Consider the following 24,486-nt stretch of genomic DNA (forward strand, 5'->3'; position numbering starts at 1 on the left):
TCAAAAAAAGGAAGCAGATTCCTCTGACGTTCTCTGTACTGTGAGACCCTGACATCATGTTGAAGAAGATTGCTGTAGTCTTGACCCTAGAAGTTCCGCCTTATTCTTTGACAAGTCTAGGTCTTGAATGAGATCACTCAATTCCCCTTAACTCAGTTTGTGGTGTGTCAACTTTTACCTCAAAATTGGAGCATGGAATGTGGAAGGCTTGTTGGGTTCTTCTCCTACACTTTCTTCATTTTATACTTCAAGCTCATAATGTTGGGGTGAAATAGGAACTGGTAACTATCTGAATATGGAATAGGTCGAATAGCAGATGGAAGATTTAGGTATTAAGCTAGTTTTTTAATTCATTGACAATCCTGCTTTTGTAAGTGGAGTCGAGCAGAAATAGCAGTCATCTCTGTATGGCTTGTAGGCTCCCGCCAAACCTTAGGCACAGCAAAAGCCGTAGATTGTTTTTTATTTTTCAGCCATTCTGGTAGTATAACTGAACAAGAGTTGCAGCTTATATGTGGAGCCCATGAGTTATCCTCCCCCTACCTTCATACCAAAATAATGGTGATAGGCAGTCTTCAGAAGAGGTGTCAGAGTGTGTTTCTGTGACAAATGTTATTTCACTACAAATAACAAAAATTGTTCACTGAATTTACACATTTTTGTGGCATTTTGGTATAACCTGTATTACGCTTCAAAAGCACTTCAAAACCAGAAATATTAACCAAGAAAAAAGAAAAATAGAAGCAATATTAAGCTCAGTCATATTTACATTTATGTTTATAACCTACAAACATATGGAGAACATTTTTTGCTGTGTCAGTTGAGAGGTGTGACAATTCCCAAAAAATAAATTACCCCAAAATAAAAATGTAAAATGGCATGTTACAGTTTCTCCAAAAAGCAAGAGCTAATCTGTCATTTTTATGGTGATTTTTGAATTCAGCAGATAGAAGATACAGCAGACGTAAGAATACACTAATTTTGAGCCCGAAAGATTTTCATTGTTGTTCTATGTTATTGATTCAACCTTACCCACAATGAAGTGGCTAGGTGTCAGGGAAGGCTCTGACCTATCCAAGTCAAATTAACCATGAAAATATCGGAGAATTTAATATCTGGAATAGAATTGGGTTAATCAGAGCAACAGACTGACGACTTTACCGAGACTTTATCTATTTAGTCTTATACTTATCATTTATGATTGGAAAAATAATCTTTCAAACTTTTTTCCCACTGAACATGAAAATATTACTTTGAACACTATAAAGAAAGCGACTATTCAGATATTTTTTTAAACTTGATTACATCTTTAGTCAATAAATTAATCAAATAGTCAAACTTTTAATGCTTGATTTTACAAAAATTAACACTTAGGAATTAAGAGAGAAATTTTAAATAATTTTACAATATACAGTGGGTGATCAGTTAATGAACATAATCCGTTCCAAGATTTTGTTTGCTATCTGAATTGTTCGTTAACCGATTATCAATTTACCATAGGTTTAAAAAATAGTGGAATTTCTACACCGGAGTATTGTAAAATGCACGTACGTACCTATAAGCCTTTTACGGTGTGCATTCTAAGTTTGTTCTAAGACACACACTGGTAAAAGGCTTATCAGTACATATGTGCATTTTACCATAGGTTTTTATGAGAATTTGATTAATTCATTCTGGAGATCCCAAAAAATAAAAAATATATTTTTTCTTACTATGTTTATTTATATGTAATAATAAAAATACATATATACAGAGTCTTGCATTTTTAAGTTATGTTTTTTCCATTTGAGGGGGTTAAAGAATCTGTCTAATGTCGATTGCTTTTCTCTCTTCAGGATTTTTCAGAAGTAATTAATAGCATTGTAATTGTAGAGATCACTAAGCCTATTAACCTGAACCTGGTTTGGATGCCATCTATGACTCTTGTTCTGACATCCTCCCACTTCAAAAGATGTTTAATAGCAGATATCGGCATTAATCCTCTTTTTTAGAAGACATATCTCGCTGAGTTTCTTGGTGGTGTTCATTCAAGAGTTCTTGGCGTTCTTCTGTCGTCAGATTGGTTTCAGGTTTCATTATGAGCTCTTCAATGTTGTTTCTCAGATGTGATTTTGTTACTCCTTTAGCTGCTAGAGTCGTCTTGATTATTCTATACTGTTGTATTGCCCAGCAACATCAAACATTTTTCTGCCCAGTCTCTAAATTTGCTATTATACTCTCACCTTTTGAAAATAAAAATTGACACAAAATGAGTGCCTGCCCGACAGTCTTGCAAATACTATAAAAAATTCTTTGTCAGAAAAACAAAAGGATGGAATTACAAGGGAGAGTTTCAAAGTTCAGAGGAATAGTATCCGATTAGTATATACCGGGTTGGATGTCGATGTCTCCCGCACTATGAAAAGTTTCAAACTGTTGCCTGAAGACAATGCAAGACCAATTGGTATTCATTATTTTACGTCGCTTCTCCTTGTTTGTTCTGTGAGGTGTTCGTTATCCAATTTATTCATTAACCGATCATCCACTGTATTATTTTCTTTGAAATACAGTTGAACCTGTCTATCTCAAATCTCATGGCAATGAGAAAAAAAAATTTGAGATAGGTTTCGAGATATAGACGTTCCTACACAGTAGACAGTAATAGATTTGACAGGAGATACGGTATTTTATTAATACAATAGCAAGTACAGTGCACACCTGTGTTAGGTATAAATGAAATATTTTTGACATACAGGTAATCCCCGCATAACATTGCACTTTTATAGCACAGATTCACTCTAACTCGATTCGAGCGTGCCGATCAGCTAGCAAAAGCGGGAGCTAGCGGTCCTTTTATAACAAGGACGGTTGAACCCTCGGCAGTTTATATCAAAGGTACCTTGCGGAAACGATTGATGACCATCTGGCAAGAGCGCTGGAATCAAACTACGGTAGGTAGGTCAACCTACGCCTTCGTGCCTGTAGTTGGCCTCGCTCCGGTGTACTGCAATAGGCTCACGACTCAATTACTGACCAGCCACGGGAGGTTTCCCCATTTCAAGTCCTGTTTCGGGCAAGGAGATGGTAGCTGCTCCTGTGGGAGTTCTCGCGGGGACACGAGACATTACGTACTTGACTGTCCTCTTACGGAGGATTTCCGCCGAGGGGCCGACCAAGTCGACTGGTCTCGGCCACCTGAACGAGTACTTCAAACGCTAGCAGCTAGTAAAGAAAACTTAATGAAACTAAAGGAATTGATGGAAATGATCATAAACTTATGATCTAAGTGCCTAGTGGACGCACTGGGTTGGGTTCCCTCTTACTTGTAGGGAAGGGGACCCCGCTGTCCGAAATATATGTAAAGAATAAACGATCTATTAATTAGTCAGTGGAATAAAGTGCAGTATCAGCTGCACACCCTAAAAAAAGCTATGTCACGTTAGCGAGCTAGGGCCTAGTTCCGCGGACAGGAAACCGGACGTTCAACAGGGCCCAAAGCTTTGTCGTTTAAAGGTTTTAGTGGCAGAATCGCCGTAAGTCAATGACGAAGGAAAGACATAGTCTCTCAACCCTGTGGTGCCAATCTGGCGGGGCAGGGAAAGAGATCCCTATCCGGGAAACAATCCTTAAGAGACTTAACACGATTCGAGAATTGGGTAAAATCCTCGTACAACATGAAATGTAATAAATCTTCACATACTTAAGTACTAATAGTTCACGAAAATTACTAATTTTTGCGAACTGTTAGTACTTAAGTACAGTGGTACCTTGGTATACATCTGCTTTAAAATACGTCCAATTCGGAATATGTCCTGTTTGGACGAAACAAATTTTGCTCGGTATACGACTTAATTCAATTATATGTGGCATCTATGTACAAGTAGCACTATTGGTGTACTAGACCAGACTAGATGTTCGCAGTGCCACGGTTTATAGCAAGGTTGAGATCGAAGTTTTAAACGCGAAAACGTGTACGTCAGATGTTCAACGCCGCTTTCCTGTAAGCCTCCTAGATGTTTGACAATGGTGTTTTTGGAATGTAGAGCATGATTTCACTGACTATCCAAACACTGTTATCAAACTTCTAGGCTTACAGGAAAGCAGCGCTGAACGTCAGATGTACACGTTTTCGCATTTAAAACTTCGGCCTCAACCTCGCTTATAACTTTGTTAAATTTCTTCTGATTTTTTAATTTTGTAAGTAAAATTTTATTATTTTTATTAATCATAAATTGCAAAAAGGCAAATGAAAAGCAACAGAAAATTAAAAAAAATGAATCAAAATGGAACTGAAAAAAGAGATTGTTGAGAAATATGAAGGTGGCATGCATGTTCAAGATTTAACTGTTGCATACTGTATTCCATGAACGACAATATCGGCAATCGTGAAAAATAAAGACATTATCAAATCTACTAACGTTCAAAAGGGGTTAAATCAGTTTCTAAACATTAGATCATGTTGAGAAATTGCTTTTGCTTTGGATAACTGGAAAACAGTGTGCTGCCGACAGCTTATCAGAAGCAATTATTTGTGAGAAAGCTAAAAAGATACATGCTGATCTCATGAAAAATCAAGCAGAAACTAGCCATTTTTTTTACATGAGAACGGATTAATCATTTTTATATTACTTCTTATGGGAAAGGTTGGTTTGGTATACGTCCTATTCGGTATAAGTCCAAACATCAGGAACTTGATTAAGGTCATATACCAAGGTTTCACTGTATGTAAATTTTCTTTTCCCGCCTTCTGTCGATCCACGTGGTTCTTCTCGGAACTTGTTTCAGTGTTGCCAGATCTCAACTTTTCTGATTTTGGTGTTGACAAATGTTTTTCCCTTATTCCATACTTGCTTTATTCTTCATAAGTGCTTAGCACCATATAAGGAAATTTATAAAGATCTTTTAACTAAAAGCAAGCAATCTAAAATAACATACTTTTTGCAAAAGGTAGAGCATGGATCTGAAGATGATGCAGAGAAATGCTCTCAGAGGATAAGGATATTTTGCCAAAAAGAAAATTCCCTCGATTAATTAATAGTTCTTAGTGATGACGAAGAAAACATTTATATTAATATGTATCACTTAGCAATATGTTTGCTAAAATTTTTTTATTAAGATAATGTTTTAATTTTTGGAACCTAATCCCCCTTTTTGTACTATTTCTTTGTTTCGTATAACACTGCAATTTTTTGGAACATAACTCCCTAGTTATACGGGGTTACCTGTACCTTAAGAGAAATAGTTTGTCAGTAGTTTCTATTGCATGACTTTGACTAATAAGATGCAAGCCAAACTCAGTGATTGGCAAAAGGCAGCATTAATTATCAGTATGTACTGTATTGCAAGAGACATTTCTTCACTACAGAGTATGCTATGAAAATGTAGTTGCTAAGCTTTGAATTTGTAATTGTTGTTAATTGGCAAATTTAGTTTTAAAACAAATATTTTCATATGTAATTCTATATTTTAGAACTGTTGGAGCTTTTTGAAAATTATTATTGTTCTGATTACATTTACTTGTAATTAAAAAATTTTCAATGGTTATTCTATTGAAAATGTTGAAATATTAAGAAAAATGATCGAGTATCACAAGGTGTTCTGAAATGTGTTTTCAGTTCAATTTATTATGAAATGTCCTATTTATGCAAGTTGAATTTGAATTGAAAGTATGAAAAGTTGCAGATGATCTTTTGAGTTTAATATATAAAAAAAACTAGTATGTAAAAAGTATTTTTATTTACAGATGATAAAGACCTGAAATGTGTTTCGAGTACAATTTAATTTATTATGAAATGTCCTATTTATGCAAGTTGAATTTGAATTGAAAGTATGAAAAGTTGCAGATGATCTTTTGAATTTAATATATAAAAAAAACTAGTATGTAAAAAGTATTTTTATTTACAGATGATAAAGACCTAAAATTTCTACCTAAAAACAGTGCCTTTCTTCATCCTTCAACTATGAGGATGTGCAAAATATGTTCTGGAGACAGGATCACTTTGACTTCATCATCAGGTTATCAGATTCTTTGTACTGTTCTGCCAAAATCATCTCTTTCGTTGACGACAATTTCAGTACTGAGAAATGACTTTTCAAAGGATTATTACGAAAAAATAGTTCATGTGAGAAACTATTTCAAGCATCCATTGAAAGCAGAGTCTATAACAATATTGTGTGAAAATTCAGACAGAGAAGATATATTTTCTAGTGGTTTTCAAACTCATTTTATTCGAAAGTACTGTAAGTATTATCATCATAAGTATCTATAGTTATATTGTATAGTTTATATATTTTTTATTTTTATTAAAGGAGGAGTGATTTTTTTTAGTCTTTTATAAGTACTAGTAATCATGCACATCAAGTAATCTTGTTAGAAATTATAAAGATGTATATATTCAACTGAATTCCTATAGAACCCAATTCTCATAGAATCGATCGGCTTTCTGTATATTGAATAATAATCTTATAAGGAGGTTATTATTTAATATGATATTCTTGTTAAAAATTTAGCTATTCTTGGGCATAGTGACTACATATGGGTGGTCCATTTGTATATAGTACTTACAAAACAGGCCCACCTTTGGGTTTATGTAATTTTTACAGGATACAGTCTAATATATATATATAGCATTGTAAAGTGATAAGTGATTTATTCATTTTAAAAATAGAAAACTACATTAGTATAATGCAAGCTTGTTTACTTTATGATGTGCTGACGGTCTAAATTTTTTTTTTCACTTAATTGCATCAAATATATATATACTGCCTTTTGACAGGTTCCATTTCCTCTATCACTTCTGAAGTTTTCAGAAAAAATAATGCTGAATTAGTTATTCTTTCTTCAGTCATTGACACACAAAAATAGTATTTTTATAATTTCAGTTTACAGAATGAATGTTTGGCAGAAGTCATAATGGCAGGTGTTGTAAGAAATTATAGAAAGGCCATGCAGACATCAGGCAAGCTGCTTGAAACATGGTATTCAACCAGAAATAGCTTGCCAATTCTTTTACTGTGGTTCTTTTTACATTGTTTTTAAATAAGCAAGATTCAAATGTTGGCAGTTGCATTGGGAATGATCGTGATAAATCACTTTTGTAACAGACAAGAAGTTTTTCTGCAGCTGCATACAGTTTTTCACCATTATTTGAGATCAGGGTTGAGGGAAGAATAGTATGAAATGTGTCCACCACTATTTAGCTCTCAAATCTCTTCGTGAGCTGTGATGATATTTCTAAAGTAGCGTAGAAAATGCCTACTTTAAACCTGAACCAGTTAGTGGATTTTGTATAGCGTAAACTCCAAATTCCTGTACCTAGGTCCCTTCTTTACATATATGCCAAGCCTTTAGAAAATTTTATTATATACTGCCACTGGATCTCCAGCCCACATTACATAGGATAATTTGCAATGATACAGATGGGGTTACAGTTTTGGAAAAGTCTGGAGTTTAAACCTACAATTTATCAAAAAATTGGCATTGTTTTCATGTTTTTCCTGGAGTGTTCTAGAGATTTCTCAAATTTCAGCTATTTCGAATAGTATGAGGGGCGAGGGCCCTCGTGCTATTTGCTTTGGGCTCCTGTGCAATTGCACAGGTTGCACAAATGTTAATCATGCCACTGCTTGGATATTAAATGATCCAATACATGATAATAAATATCAAGATTTGATCTACACAAATGCATTAACATATCTTTTATAAATACTTAATATTGTCTTTATTTGGTGAAAATATAATTGTTATTGAATGGTACCAGTATCCAAAGTATAAACATGTATAACGACACTTTTAGCTTAATTACTGGATGTGTTCATCTGTAATTTAATTGTACAGCTATCATTTGTTCATTAATGTCAGTAATGTTTTCAGCTCTTTTTGTTCATTAAACAAAAAAAACGCTGTAAACATTATAATAACTGGAAAACTTAGGTTAAAAAAATTTGAAACATAATATCAGTATTTAAAACCAAGGATCAAGAGTTAGAAGTTAACCAATAAGCATTCACAAACCAAAAATGTATGGTAATTGGTTTAATTTTAACTCATCTCTTGAATATTGGGTGTGAATATGGCTATAAAAAAGCTTTAAAAATTTTTTTTAAAATATATATACAGTAGAGCATTGATTATCTGAATACCGATCAACCGAAACATCGGTTAACAAAAGCATTCCAGTCGGCAAATTCAAATTTCCCCTAGTGCTGTGGAGTTGCAGCACACTTCCCCACCCTGCTAACTGAAACTACAGGCCTACTTTAATGTACTACTATATGTAAGATATGTATTGTAAGGTGTGAGATACACAATATATATATACAGTATTGTTTTGTTCTTAATATATTTTTCGTAAATGATCAGTTAACTGAACAACCCCAGTCCCGAATTTTTTCAAATAATCAATGCTCTACTGTAATATATTGAATTGTATCTAAACAATAATTTTTATATTTTAATTGAAATCTATTATAAGTTATGAAAATTATATTTTCATGAATAATAAATTTATTACAGATGATACTTATGTGACATTTGGAACAAAATTATCTTTTCCATATTTTGGAAATATTTTCCAGTTAAAGATTGTAGATATTATTGGTGAAAAATATGATGATAAGACTCAGATAAATGTTCCTGATTTTCTTTCTGTCAAAATGGATGCACTAAAATTAGAAACATCAGGTCCATCAACTGATTTAGAAATTTCTGATTTATTACTTGAAAGTGAAGAATGTCATGACAGGACAGAAACAGATTTTAATTCAGAAAAGTCTGGAAGCAAACCATCATTATGTTCTACACCTTTGAACACAAATAAAAGTTTATCAAATTTATTTACTATTAAAGATTTACCTGTATTAAGAGATGATTATTTAAAGAAAGCCAAAGATGAAATTCAGTTCTATATGATAACAATGTGGACAAATATCACAAATGTGAATGAGACACAAAAACATGATACTTCGGATATAAAAATAACATTTGACAAAATTGGTGGTTTAGATCGTCAGATTAGTCTGCTGAAAGAACTGATAAATCCGATAATATCTCCAAGATATTTCAGATCAAAAGGTTTGTAAACATTTTTATTATAATTAAGTAAGGAATATTGAAGTTTTTTATTTTTATACTAAATAGGATAAGATGTTGAAGGATTTATAAATTTTAGTGTTAATGATTCTTTAAAAAAAAAAACTTTATACATACTTTAGCATGCATAGACTTTTGATTTTTTAACTATGACAGTTCTTCATACAGTATTTTCTTTAACTTGAAGAAAATGAAGCTCTTGGTAGATCTTAATCAGAGCATAGGAATTTAATATCTTCAACATGCGGAAAATTTGAGTTACGGAAATTCAAGTTGAAGGTTTTCAGTTCCCTGACAGATTTGTGTTAATTTTGACTTCTCTCTGTTTTTAATATTTATTTTGTATAAAGTGATCCTAGTTATTGGATTTCCATGAAATTTTCAGACAATTAGTTGTATCTACTGTCTGATGCCCATTTGCAGACAACATTCCGGTCAAAAGCAAGAGGACCTCTCACTTTATCTCAACAAGATTTACTTGCAAAATTGTTTGATTTCATTAGTTATGTTGAACATTTTGCTGGAAGGCATTACACAGTCTGTTTAAAACAAAAGTCTATCAAAGATTCTTTATATAATGCAAGAGAGGTAAAAATACAAATGTATTCAGAATCTGCATTTTTCACCCTATTGTTTTAGTTAGACAATTTCAGTTAGAGAAGTTTTTCTGCACATTGCAGATTCAAGTTAGAGAAGTTTCACTTTATACATTTTATATCTATTACCTTTTTATCTTGACAGTTAAGGAGTCAGTTGAATTGTTTTAGTTTATGAATTTCTGCTCTTTTAAAGTTGAAGTATTGACTGTGTCTAAAAGTAAAGACTGAGGCAAATCATGTGACTGGACCTTCTTCAACTTCCGGGAGAATGTGGAAGTTGTGTTAATAGTTGATATGAAAAACAGTGTGTATCGGTCACGTTTCTTTAAATAACTGTATTGTCTCATAAAATTGTTAGGATATATTATTGTTTATACATAAAACTAAATTTAATTTCACTTTTGTCTCCATTTCTTTGACTCTAACTTTCTTCTCTAAAAAAAAGTCAAAGAAATGGAAAGAAGAAAGTGAAATTAAATTTAGTTTTATGTATAAACAATAATATATCCTAACAATTTTATGAGACAATATAGTTATTTAAAGAAATGTGACCGATACAATGTTTTTTCTATCGACTATTTTCGGGAGGTTGTTTGAACTCTGACTTGTTCTAAGTCCAAATCAATTTTCTCCATTTAAAAAATGTAAAGTGAATCAATCCATTCACAAATCCTAAACAAATAACATTACAATAAACCTAAACAATAAATACACATAATTTAAAATAACAATTAAATACAGTAAATAATAAATTAAAACATGCAGTCAATAAATAATATGTAAATACATAAATAATAAAATAAATTGTATTTACTTGTACATTGTCAACTTTGCTACCAAATCTGCCACAATGTATTATTTTCATGCTTCACAATAAGTTTCTTTTTCACCTAAATTGCTGACAGTACTACTTTCTTAAGCTTTATTTCTTCCACACACTTCTCAGATGCCATTGTTAATAGGTAGGAGTTTATATATAAACTCAAACACACCAAAAATAAAGGGAGAAAAGCACTGAAAATACAGAAGCATAATGCAAGAGATGCTTTCATGATAACTGTGAGAGATGATTGGGTGCACAAAAGATCAAATTTATATAAGTTCATTTTTCACTGAAGCATAGTTGAAATGTAGAAGTATTGTTTGAACTGTAGATTTCTTGAATTTAGAATTCAAACTCTGGAATGTTTGAAATTTGAATCATTTGAACTATAAGCTACCCCTGTAATTTTTTAGTATATTTATTTATTAATATCACTACTAATTTATCATCATTATGAAAATATCTTGAAATAATCAGTTTTTCCTTCCTATAACATTATTCGGTTATGATCTTGCTAGAAGTTTTCTTCCATTTGTATACAGATGTGTTTTCTATTCTTTTGATTCAACATTTTGAATTTGGGTCATCTTTTTGTTGGAAAATAGACCAATAGGTCTTGTTCAATAGTTTGTAGAATAAAGTTTATTTTATCTTTTGTGATTTATCAATCTGCATCAATGAAGATTCTTCCTGTTTTGATTTTCTGTACAATAATGCTTTTTTCACCTGCTGATTCATTAGTTAGAATAGTCACTTCTTATTTTCTGATTCATCAGTTTATATAATTTACAAGTAATTTTATACTAATTAATATAAAGTTGTATACATGTAGTTAAAATATATAAATATGCATTTTATTTAAATAAAAGAAACTGAATCTTTAATGTACAGCATATAATTTGTATACATATTTTGCTTTTGTGCATATTACTGTACATACTGGACATTAGAGGTTTAGTTTCTTAATTTAAATGTATTTATTTGCATTTCATTTTTTTAATTTTATATTTGTAGGTGTGTCAAAAGGAATTATTCTTCATGGTCCATCTGGTACAGGCAAAACAATGATAGGAAATGCAATTCCTAATGAATATCAAGTTAATTTTATATTAATTAATGGTGATGAGATATATAGGTGAGTTATATTCAGATGAAAAAAAGAAAGCTTTTTCTAACCATCAAATTAATGGAAAACAAATGTTTTTGATCACTTTTAGTGATGATCTGATTTTAATTGTCATATAATCAGAAATGAGGAACATTTTTTTTATCAGAAGGCCAAATTTTATTTTAAAGGGAATTTGTAAGGCTGTATGATATACTTTAGATGGAAAGTGTTCAAATTTAATATACATATATATTGGTATATGTTACTGTGAAAGACCGAAATTAGAGAATGTTGAGATTCTCCAGTGAATGTTGACACATAAGAGAAACTATTGGTGAAAGACCGACTATTTGGTGATATTATTAATGTTAGGTAAGGTAAAAATGCTTCTGAGAGAAGCAGCTGCAACTAATTTGAGAAGTGGAAGGCAAGGCTATGCATGCTGTAATTGCAAAAAAATTGTTTCACAACTAAATGCTAGGAACAGTATTTTTATTCAATATTCACATCAGTGCATGCTGAATGTCTGTAAGTGAGAAATAATATTTATCAAATATTTTGTACATGCACGAAATGGCTGTGTGAATGTCAACATTCACACAGCCAGATGTCATTCACAGTATGTATGTATGTATGTATGTACTTAGATACATGTCTTTATTGAAAAAGAGAACATAAAGCAAATTTCTGTAATAAAAAGGTTTAATTTTACTGTTGTAGTTGTAGCTATGTATGAATGAATTTTGACTTTTATCATGACAGCAAAATTAAACTTTTCAGGTTACTCTAAAAGCCACAAAAGGCAGAAGGTTTGCCATTTCTGATTTAATAACAGAATATTTAGTTTATTCTTATATTTACTCATATATAAATAATTAATTTTAATAGCCAATTGTATCAAAAAACCAGATTAATTTTTACTAGACTTGAGCTAATTAGTAAAACACCTGTTACACTTTGCAATTTTCAGCTATTTAGACATCTGCAACTAAAACAGCTAAGTGTCTGTGCAAATTACTAGTGACAAATTGATGAATAAAATTCTACTAATGGTCAACAGTATAAGTTACAATTGATATTGTGTAATTAGAAAAATAAACCAAACAATCATCCTTTATATTTTTCAACATAAACAGAAAAGCTTTAATTTAATGAAGAAATTTCACAAGAATTTGTACTTACTGATCTATTGTCATTCAAAACTTGCTTCAGTTTACAGTTATTTTAAATAGTCAGGATGATGTAAACATCAAGATATTTCAGAATAACAAAACATTCTTTCACTGTTATGAATCTGCTATTATGAAAATGTTTGTTTATGTAATTGATGTGAGAACAACATTTTTAGTAATAGTTGCACTCACACAGTATTTGGAAGTTAATGGGAATAGCTGTCACAATTGTGGTTGCCTGTGTTGTTGAAAATTGTAAAGTGTGAGTGTTACTCATGTAATTATGAATTTACTAATGTAATTGTGTAATTACTAATAAGTTTACCTGTTTATTAGTAAATATATTATGAAATTTGACCTTAGTCCAAATTTTATAATTAGCTTAACACCTTCAACTGCCATAAACCATTAGGCCGTAGTAACTGATGGTTATACTATGTTTGCACACAATCCACGACCCACTTCGATCTCAATTTACCTACAATCTGGATTGTGACTGTCACCAGTCGAACATCGTGCTGTTCGCACAGGCAGTCCGCTCGAGAAGAACCCGGCTATTACACGCGATGATAAACTGACATAACTACGCAATAAGTCACGAACACCAACAAATAAAATGGAAGTTTTAGTTAGAAATAAATACAGTACTTTTTCTTGCCATATATCTAATAATAGACATGTCATCATCTCTCCAAATACAGTATCTCTTATTTCTCTGTCGATAGCACAACAAGTGTTCCGCGGCCATCTTGTATTTTCTCACGCACGTTGTATTGTGGGATCTCTCAAGACTGGATCTAGTTTCAAGAACTCTCTTGAGTCTCATTTCAGTCGAGATTGAAACTGTTGAGAGAGGTCGCACCAAGGCATAGTCACTGATCTTAGTCACAATCTAGATTGAAATGCTCAGTGTGAATGGGGTATTATATTATGTTAAATGTATTGGAAAAGGAGATAGGACCAGAGGTTTGGGTAACATTAATGGAAATGTATGTGCATGGTAAGTTTTGCCACTTACCATGCACATGTGGGTTTGAGTCTCGCTCTGGGCTGATTTTTTCTTCTAATTTAATCTAAAATTGTTTAATTAAATTATAATTATCAAATTTAATGAGATGGCACCTAATGCCTTTCTCTAGGGCAAAATTTATTAGTAATTTATAACTATTATTGCCAAATTATAGCCTAATGGTTTATGGCAGTTGAAGGTGTTATTGCAGTGTATTGGACTTGGTAAAGTTGTTTATAATTAGCTTAATTCTTACTGGAAATAATCCTTTTTTAGTTAGGTTTTATTATCTTCAGCTTTTACAATTTGTTTCATGTGTTTTATATTGTAATAAATCTTACACATTTATTAGATAAATGAATATTCATTATGTATTATATAATTTGTTTTTACATGTTAAATTAGAAAATATATAATAAGTTTAAATTTAACAATAACTTGCAAATTGGATTTTCCCTTTTCTTTCAAGTTGTTACAGCTGTACAAAATATTTACATATAACCATTTAAAACTAGTATATTATAAAATTTAAAGTATTTGCTTTCATTATATTATTATAATATAAAATTATTTAAATTTTGTTTACATTACTTACATAATTTGTCATTGAGTGCTGCTCATTCATATAAATTATATTTTTTTATAAAGTGGATGTACCTGTACATAAGAAAATAATTACTTATCCCTCGATTTATACAATACTCAATTTGCATGGTTTTGCTTTTACACAGTTTATAAATGAAAACAAAAAGTTTGAGGCAGCTGTTAGCCATTTGCATGTTCTCATACAAATCTCAGGGGAAGACAGGTTTCTAGACAGATGTGCATCAGTTACTGTAAATAATCAAATACATAGTATATTGGATTGAAAAAACGTGATGTCTATAGATAGGGACCAAAAAAATTGTCCAAAACATAAACTTCTATTGGGTGTAAAATTATGAAACATGAGGTCATAAACAACAACCAATAGAATGTAAATGAGCATTGTTTGAATTATTTCAAGCAATGAAATGTTTCATAAGATTATTTAAATTAGCCTGATTTATCTTGTGTCCAGACAGTTCCTGTTAAAAAGAATAGGAAAGAAAATGCCGAAGTGAATTCTAATATGAATTCTTTTATTGTTTTTATTCATATGCAACATTGTGAATTTGTTGTTTTACTTATTTTTTTATACCGTATTTGGTGTTAGTGTTTTGTTTTTGATTTTCAAATATAAATTGAAAAAGTACATATAAGCATTAAATTGCCTTTAAAAATTAATGAACTCATCCTTTTTTTCCTTTAATCCTTCTCATTTTATGCAGTTATAAAGAACATATCTTTGACTTTCCCTTGCCTTTTTTAGATTGATTTGCACGATTTAGTTTAATTGAACATATCCTTCTATTTCATATTAATTCAGTATCTCTTTTTATATGGTTTCGGTTTACATGCTTTTTCTAGGAACATAGCTACCATGTAAATCGAGGGATGAGTGTATATGTATATCAGAGCTAAAATTATTTAAGGAGAGAAAAAAAAAGACAAATGTTGTTGAAAACTTACTTTTAGGACTGTTTTAACTACTAGTATGTTCTTTCTGACATCTGAACACTCACCAGTGGAAACCAACATTCACCAGTGTGACCTACTATTCATGTATTCTCAAGAAAATGGCATTAAAATTTAAGCCAATTTTGAAGAGCATTTTCAAGTTGGTTGCCTTGATTATCCAAAATTGATGAAATAATATCAAGCACAACATTATTCTTTATTACAGTAAAATTTATTCAGATACAATATTACTTCCCCCATACACACACAAACAAAATCCCAAAAAGCAATGTATAAGAAATAAAAATATTAACTTGTACTGGAATTAGAAATAAGCAAAATTATCACCTTTTTAAGTATTCCAGCAAATAATTTAATATCGTAAAAACGTTTTCTATCGTCTAACGATCTTCATCAATTAAATAATAAAGTAAAAAGAACATTAAAGAAATAGAATTAAAATTACGAAAAAATAATAACTGCGCATGTGTTTGTAATGATGTGTATTTAAGGGAATGAATACAGAAAGATAGGGATATAAGAATATAAAAAATAAAGCTCGACAGAATCGCGTTAAAAATTAATGCCTCGTAAAAATTGCAGTTTATCTTCATAAAACGATTTCCATGCTGTAGATAGAGAGTGGGCGTCCCTATGATTGATACAAGAACTTTTCCCTTGGGCTTTATAAATATCAAGCTTTTCAAGAGAGTGGAAGTGCTTGTTAGACGTGGGTCTAATGATAGAAGCTTTGTCCATATAACCTCAACTCCTTGCTGGTTGGTGTAAGATGCTTTGAGAAGATTAGAACAAAGAATCAAAAACAAATACTCTATTAGAAAGAACAACGATAGCACCGTTTTAGCATCTTATCGTTAGATAAGATGCTAGATGATATCAATCATTTATTATAAACTTATAAACATTATACCTACAATAAGTACACATGAAAATAAATTAATGTGATGGTTACATTTGTTTTTCATTTAAAATTTTCTCCATACTTAGATCTATGTTACACACACAAGCAAATTGTTTTAGAGTATTGACTAGTTGTATTAAGAAAATACCAACGGTATAAAAAATATAACGTATAAAATTAGTGCAATGTGATTATATATGTAAAAAAATTTAATTTATAATTAGTCAAAATTCAATTAGTAATAGTAAGGCTTACTGTTGCAACCCCCCATGCAAAGGAATAACAAAATATTAATTTCATTTATATTTACTATTTGGGGGTTGTGGAGCTAAGAAGGTTGAGAATTGCTGCTGTAGAGAATTTGAAGAGGAAGCATATTAGTTAAATTCCTTACCTGTTATTCTAAGCTACATTATCTTATACAGTGCAGTACTTAAAGATGTTTCCAATGTTTTTCAACCAGGAGTTTATTTGAGATCAGGGTTTAATTGAGGAAATACAGTATACATATATATATTTATACATGTTTTTAGTTTATCTTATTTTTAGTAAATTTTATATATATTATTTGATACTTTTGTTAATTGCTGACCCAAATTCTGCTTTATTGGATCACAAATATAAATTAACTATCATTTCTGTAGAATTCTTCAAGAGAACTTATTACATTGTGCTGTCATGCATATGCTTCTGTTTGCTGTCATCTGACTTTAATATTGATGATTACACAATGTTGGTAGAGAAACAGTAACTTAATTTAAATTTGTAGGCTCCAAGAAAGCAGAGTTTGAGTTTTGTTAGAAAACTTAGTTTATTTATTATATCTGTTGATATTTATGTTGCTATTATTTATTTGTCTGAATATGTTTAGTGAAGACGAACTGAGAGAGAACTTTTCTGAAGCTAGAAGAAGGTAAGATTGTGCAAGATTAGTACATAAGATTTATTAAAATTAATACTAAAAATATCACTTAGAACCCATATAATATTACAGTCTATTTTATATTATAATTTGCAATAAAGCCTTTTTATTTTTTCATGAAAACTTAATGGTAAAATTGAAATAGTGTGTTCATTACATAAAGCCATTTGTAGATTAGAATATGCTGACAATTTTATAAGTATTTACATAATTAGTGATAATATATTAATATTTAAATGTATCTATATTTTATTCCTTGATTAAAATTAAATTAGATGTAGGATTTCCATAAAATATAAATTATTATACCACATATATTTGATTGATTCAACAAAGAAATATAAAATGTCAAGGCACTCATAGATTTACTTATTTAAAATTCTGTGTGCTATATATAAATTGCATACATGCTGCTTTTTTAGTGTATATGAAGTCTTGTTATAAAATCAAAACAAATATAATAAAACTTGAATGTTTTTGATCTATATGAAACATTAAATGCCATAATATTGTAAATGCAATATTTTCTGCCTGAAACAAAATGTGGCAATAGTGGTACTGTAAGTGGTTCTATTTTGAAGTTGAATTTATGTGCAATCCGTAGCATTTTAAGTGTCAGACTGCAAGTAATGTGACTTTTGGCACTTAAAATGTTATGGCTTATGTTTACATTATTTTGTTACTGTAGAGCAGGGGTGGCCAAACCGTGGCGCATTGGACGATTACAAGTGGCGCTTTAGTCAGTTCTGAGCAACATTGCCAGATTTGGCTTCTTTGCAATTAAGAATATTACATAGAAAATTAATTTTTTATAGTCTGTCTTGGCAAGTTCATTTGTTGCACAATTCGTTGCAATCAACTTTACAGATAAAATGAGTGTTCTCCACATAGTAAATTACAGTGTATGCATGTATGTTTATTTTCGATCAGTGCATAGGCGTCTAAATGACAGTGCTACCGTCCGGACAGTCCACGAGTCGGTTGGACTGCTACACCTGTTGACCTTTTTTTTTTTTTTTTTTTTTCTTCTTCTTCTACGATTCACGATACATTCGCAATCGTGTATGCCACTAATGTCAAATGGGACTATTTTGTACGGGTAACTACACCACCACCGCATTTTTTATTAATTTTTTTTTCACACAACTGAATTTTGATCTTTTAAATTGAAATACCTGATTAAAGGGTGGCCGAAATTTTTCTCCGCCCCGGGCGGCTAACACCCACGGTACGCCACTGCGCATCTGAACTCGTCTATCAAAAAATTGGCGCATGGTATGCAAAAGGTTGGCCACCCCTGCTGTAGAGAATTTGTAACTGAGGTGAGTTTTTTACCGTTTCATTATAAAATTGAAATGAATTCTTTCAAGTCTTGAAGGGAACTCATTCACCAGAAAAAGTATTTTTTTATTTTTCTTGAAAAGTTCTGGTTTTCTGTAATTGACACTATGGCATTACACTCTTCATATGCAGTTTAACATCTAAAAATGAGTGGTGCTAAACTCTTTGTAGCTAGCTGAACTGAAGCTGAAAACAATGTGTTCATCTAAGGATGCATATATACCAGCAAGCAATGATTTGTGATATTGTCACAATTCTGGGGGGCAATTTTTCATCATAATGTCCTCAATTTGAATAGTGTCTTGCTCCTGTACATCATACCTCTTGGAGTCACATCAGTCATCTAATTCCATTCAGGAGAAAATGAATTAAAATAACATGACTTCTGGTCTAAACCAGAAGTTCATATATAGGGTATGTTCGTAAAGTCGAACAAGTTAAACGAGAATGACATCATCGTTATTCTTATTTCATTAGACTTTTTTCGAACGATTTGTTTTTAACTAAATAGATGTTTCTAAAATCGAAGATACAAATGTTGCTAGTGCAGCCTTATCCGAAATATTTTTCTTAGATTGCTTTGGATGGACAGTTATTTCAATCATTTCATCCTTTAATTCACAATTTAAACACTCGAGAGATTCAGAAACATTGATATCGTCAGGTAACATTTTCTTAACGAAGTAAACTAACTCTTTCCTTTGAGTTTTGTTCGAAACGTTGTCACCACAGAGCATGCGCACTGAGTGAGACTACTACTTTTCGAACAATTCGTTACTAACTCGTTTAACTTTACAAACGTAACCATAGTTAAGTTCGCTTTCCATACCTGGTCTTGACTTTCATCTATAATTCGGTTCTGGAGATTAAGAAGGACAGACAGGCAAATGCCAGTAGGAATTTATAGATTTAAAATTTTTGAAAGTTGCAGCCCAATCACAAACTCCATAATGATTAAATGTTAACAAAAATATAATATTTAAGTTAGTTAACATTTCTAAAATTGAACTTCTTTTTTGGGTTTGTTTTTCAAACCTCTTTTATTTATTAGGTTCTAGAAGTTTTTACGACTTAATGTTAATTAAATTACACTTATTTTTCGAAAAATATATATTTTTCGAATTGTTTTAATTACCAAATCATTTTTATATTTCTTTTAAATTCTGGTTTGATCCTTTAAAAATAATGTATAAAATAAAGAAGTCTTGGAATAAAAACCAATGCAGCATTTTTACATTTACATTCCAAGACGTTGGAATGTAAATGCTTTATATTATTTAAACAAATTTTATCTTTATAAATGCTATTTCACAAATATATATATCAAGTGTATTACTTAAACTAGTTATTTATTAAAATAATAAGAATCAAAACTAAATAATTGGCATAAACCATTTATTTTAAGTTCTGTAAACTATAATATGTTACAATTACTATTGCATTTAATTTTCAGAGCACCGAGTATTATATTTATTGATGAATTGGATGTTCTTTGCCCAAAATATCAAGATTCTTCTCAAGTCGAAAGGAGAGTACTTAAAACATTGTCGACATTAATGGATAGTTTATATGTGAGTACAGTCTTTTAAAAAGATAAAAAATATAATCATATACTTTATAACTTTTAATGAAAAATAAATATATTTTTGATAGTTGGTTATTAGTTATGAACTTATGACAAACATTTGATTTCTATAGTCTGTTTATCGTAATGTGTCGCCTACTGTAAACAAAGATTTTGTCGTATTAATCTACCGTAGATTTTTGTTGGTCAATTCACAATGAGAAGTGGCTACACATGTCGACCAGTTAAGCCCTTTTCTCTGCACGTGTTAAAGTAGGTCAGAGAGACCCAACAATTTAAAAATTACCGAGATAATACTTAGAAAGTTGTTATAGCCTACTTTAACATTTTTACATAGCCATTTATATTATTTCCATTGTTTAAATATAGTTTGGCAAAAATTATTATTAAATATATATTAAGATTTACACAAAACATATTTATAATTGTGTAGTTGAACGTACAGTAGAGCCTCGATTATCCGATTCAATTGGGGACTGGGGTTGGTCGGATAATTGAAAAGTTGGATAACTGAAAAGTATGAAAAAATCCATTATTAGTGTAGTATATTATTATATCCCATGTAATTAGTATATTGCTATTAACCTACTTCGCGTTGAATTTTCATCGATGTTAAGCCTAACAAAAATTTTTTTAAATAATAATCATTGCTATTGTATCATTAAAAATTAGAAAATTAAGCCTCATTTAAATACTGGCTCCTTTTCATGGTCGCTAAAACACGTAAAAATAATATTAAAGTAGCCAAGACATAGCCAAATATTGTAGTGCCACATCACTAGCAGACATTTGAAATTTGCCGACTAGGACGGTCGGTTAATCGGGGGTCGGATAATCGAGGCTCTACTGTACTTCAGAATTTTTATCTACACAACTATTTTATTAAATAGATATAAAACAAAACAAAAAAAGTCTCCAGCAATCCTTAAAAATAATACGCAAACCTCCAAAGGAAAATGTTACTGTAATGTATGAATTAATCTTTGTGATATTTATATAATTAGATATTTTTTAAAATAATTATAGTGTAAACTTACCTTATTAATCATCTGTATCATAAGATAGTTGCTCAAAGTAATCATTTATATTGCTTTCATCACTACTTGTGTTCGACTGAATAATCATTTTTTCTACAACAGTTTCCGAAATCTCAAGTTCTGACATTCATTGTTCTTTTTCTATATGTTTGATACATTTTGAAATAATGATGGTTTCGTTTTCCATTTATTACAATAACTAAGACATCATAGTGTGCATGACTGGAAAAAGTTTATTTTTAGTGATTCAGAGTGTGCATGACTGGAAAAAGTTTATTTTTAGTGATTCAGAGTGTGCAAATATTCATTAAAATAACAATTTAACAAGTATGAAATACAGTCGACCCCCCTATAACGTACGTTCCTATAACGACAATTCCTAGAACGTAGCGAAAAAATTGTAGCAACTTTCGTATAACGTACCTCCTATAACGTCGTTTCGCGACAAGATTGATAGAGTCTGGACCAATAGTGGATGAGCAGCCGAACTACTTTCCTCCGACCCTGCGCCACGCTACGGAGCGGCTAAATTGAGTTTGCTATCGTCTGTTTAGTATTATATATAAATTATATATAAATTAGGTACTGTACATATAATTATATATTAATTATATATAAATTAGGTACTGTATATATAATTATATATTNTAATTAAGGTATTTCTTTCAATTTTTATTTACTCATCAATTAAATCCTGCTGCAAGATGATCAACCCTGGCCTTGAAAAATCCTCATAGGATATGTATAAGGCATGATCAAAAAGTTTCCCGTTCGAAGGATGTACAGTCCACATTTGGTATGCCAGTCATGCAAAAGCGCCATGACCATTTAGGCAAGCATCCCACTGCTTCACCAGATTGAATATACCCTGTTGGTAAAACTCCTGTTTCTGTTGCTTGAAGAAGTCTGAAACTGCCTGCTACACTTCTATGTCTGACTGGAACCATCGACCTTTTAAGGACTTCTTTAAGGGACTGAAGGTGTGAAAATTGCACGGGGAGAGATCAGGAATGTAAGGCGGGTGCTCGAATGTCTCCTACTTTAGAGCACATAACTTCTACGTTACGACATATGGGGATGTGCGTTATCATGAAGCAGAATTACCCCATTTTGCAGTTTTCCTGGACATTTCACCTTAATTGCACGTCAAAATCTCTCCAGCATTTCGCAGTACCCCAGTGATGGAGACACCTGGTTCCTTGAAATCAATAAGCAATGGGTCCTGGTGATCGAAGAACAGGGTAAGCATCACTTTTCCAGCAGATGAATGGCTCTTGAACTTCTTGGGATGAAGGATGACACCACTGCATGGTCGCTGCTTTTGACTCAGGTTTCCAGTGGTGGCACCAGCTTTCGTCACCAGCAACAATGTGCTCAAAGAACGTGTTGCCTTCAACATTGAAACGCATCAGGTGCTTCAGGGAAACAGCCATCCGGTTTGATTGTTGTTTGGAATTTAATGCCCGGGGTATCCACTGGCTGCAGACTTTATGGTAGCCTAACTTTGGCTGGATTATGTGTTGCACACTACTGAAGCTTATGTCAAGATCCTTTGAAAGCTCACGTTTGGATATGCGATGATTCGCCCTAATCGCATCATCAGCTGCCCACTTGTTGTTGTCTGTATTGGATATGGCTGGCCTTCCAGATTGACCTGCATCTTGGGTCGAATTGCAACCAGCTCTGAACTTTGTGCATCATTCCACTATGGTGGTTTTCGATAGGCATTCTTCTCCATACACATTCTTTATTCTCTGTTGAATGTCTACTGGTGTGTTTCCTTCAGCAGCCAAAAAAAGAATCACAGCACATTGGTCCTGTTTGGATGCATGTGGTATTAACATTGCCATTGTTCATGTTTCAGCATTTTTCACACAATAATCCCACGCCTCGCTGTCAGTGCTTATATAACCCACATTGGCAATGCGCTAATTTGCATATATGCTGCAGCCATGTCCTTAAACGGAAAGTTTTTGATCGTCCCTTATACATTTTAAAAATAAGGTTTAATTGATGGTTTATTACATTAAATCCCCCAAGTGTTTAATTGAGGAAATACAGTAAATATTATATCAGAAATGGTCTACAAAACTTACCAGATGTTTTCGTTAAAATATGTTTTTAAAAATGATTTTTTAATAAATCTCTGTAGACAGCATCATACATCATTTAAAGAAAAAGTATTTCTTTTTGAAAAATAAAGGAATTTATCATAATTCAACAAAATTATTCTTTTTAAGCTTTTGTGTTATTTAAATTTTATGTTGTAATATAATTGAAAATTAACTTTCTTCTCATTCGTCTTAACTTCCTGTTAGTGTGGCAGGAAAGTCATGCAAAAGCTCTTGCCAACATTTTTCTGCAAGAAAATGATGTGCTCTGTCACTTAGAGCAATTATTTCATAAATAGTAGTTATAATATAACTTGAATTAGTTGTATAGCAAAAAATAGTTCACTAATATCACGAGAAATACTTAAATCTTGAATATGTACAATGAAAGATAATATACAAAGCTAAATGAATAAATTGATAGCACATGACAAATAAATTAGGTACCATCAACTCCCAGCATTGCAAATTCTATGCCTCACAAATAAATGTTTACCTGATAATCATGTATTAATGTAGCCTACAATATAGTATAATGCACCATATTATAATTCAAAATATAATATATATTATACAAGAATTTCTGTTTAGTTTTTTAATTTTAAGAGATTTTGCCGTGCAGCATCTGGTCTTTTAAATGTAAGTTTATCAGATAGATAAACATTTAGAGATGAAATCAAAATTTGAAGGATCACTTTCTCATTTAAAAGATAAATTATACTTTTTAATAAGGCAGTAATATACTATTTATGATTTGATATTTTTATTACTTTTTACTAACATTCAGTATGTATGATGATGATCTGTAATATTCTTATTTGAACTTTTGAAGAATACAAGAATGTTGTTTCCTATTTGCCACTAATCACAAACACTTGCACATTTACTGTATCTATTATTCACATTACATGTTTTGGCCATCTGTTTGATCATCTTTGCATGTATATTACATAGAATTTTTATAATATAATTTTAAAGAAACATGCAGATGTCACAAAACATTTAATATGAATAATAGATGAAATAAATGCCAAAGTCTTTGTGATTGGTAGAAAACAAGAAATGTTATTGGAAGTTTGAATAAGAATATTACTTTTATATTTTATTTCATTTGGTTAAATATTCTAAACGTTTATTTTTGTAAATGTAGTAGTTATACTTGGTGCCGTAATTAGGACAGTGCCAAGACACTGGCTGCAGAAATGACCTGGCCAAAGTTTTGGTCATAGTTTAGGGGTGTAGTTACAG

At 31.3% G+C, this 24,486-nt stretch overlaps 1 protein-coding gene across 1 annotated transcript in view; it reads left to right on the top strand.

The window, feature by feature from the left end:
* LOC111640647 (spermatogenesis-associated protein 5-like) overlaps positions 1 to 24,486 on the top strand; it is a 92,205-nt gene that overhangs the window by 11,219 nt on the left and 56,500 nt on the right. The window contains exons 3-7 of the mRNA XM_023386679.1: positions 5,884 to 6,219; positions 8,495 to 9,052; positions 11,507 to 11,627; positions 17,114 to 17,155; positions 19,959 to 20,076. Of these exons, the coding sequence (XP_023242447.1) occupies positions 5,884 to 6,219; positions 8,495 to 9,052; positions 11,507 to 11,627; positions 17,114 to 17,155; positions 19,959 to 20,076 (1,175 nt within the window). The remainder of the gene's footprint in view (positions 1 to 5,883; positions 6,220 to 8,494; positions 9,053 to 11,506; positions 11,628 to 17,113; positions 17,156 to 19,958; positions 20,077 to 24,486) is intronic.

The sequence above is a fragment of the Centruroides sculpturatus genome, unplaced genomic scaffold (genome assembly GCF_000671375.1).
Source record: "Centruroides sculpturatus isolate CEXI.00-Female unplaced genomic scaffold, Cexi_2.0 scaffold1192, whole genome shotgun sequence".
NCBI classification, from domain to species: domain Eukaryota; kingdom Metazoa; phylum Arthropoda; class Arachnida; order Scorpiones; family Buthidae; genus Centruroides; species Centruroides sculpturatus.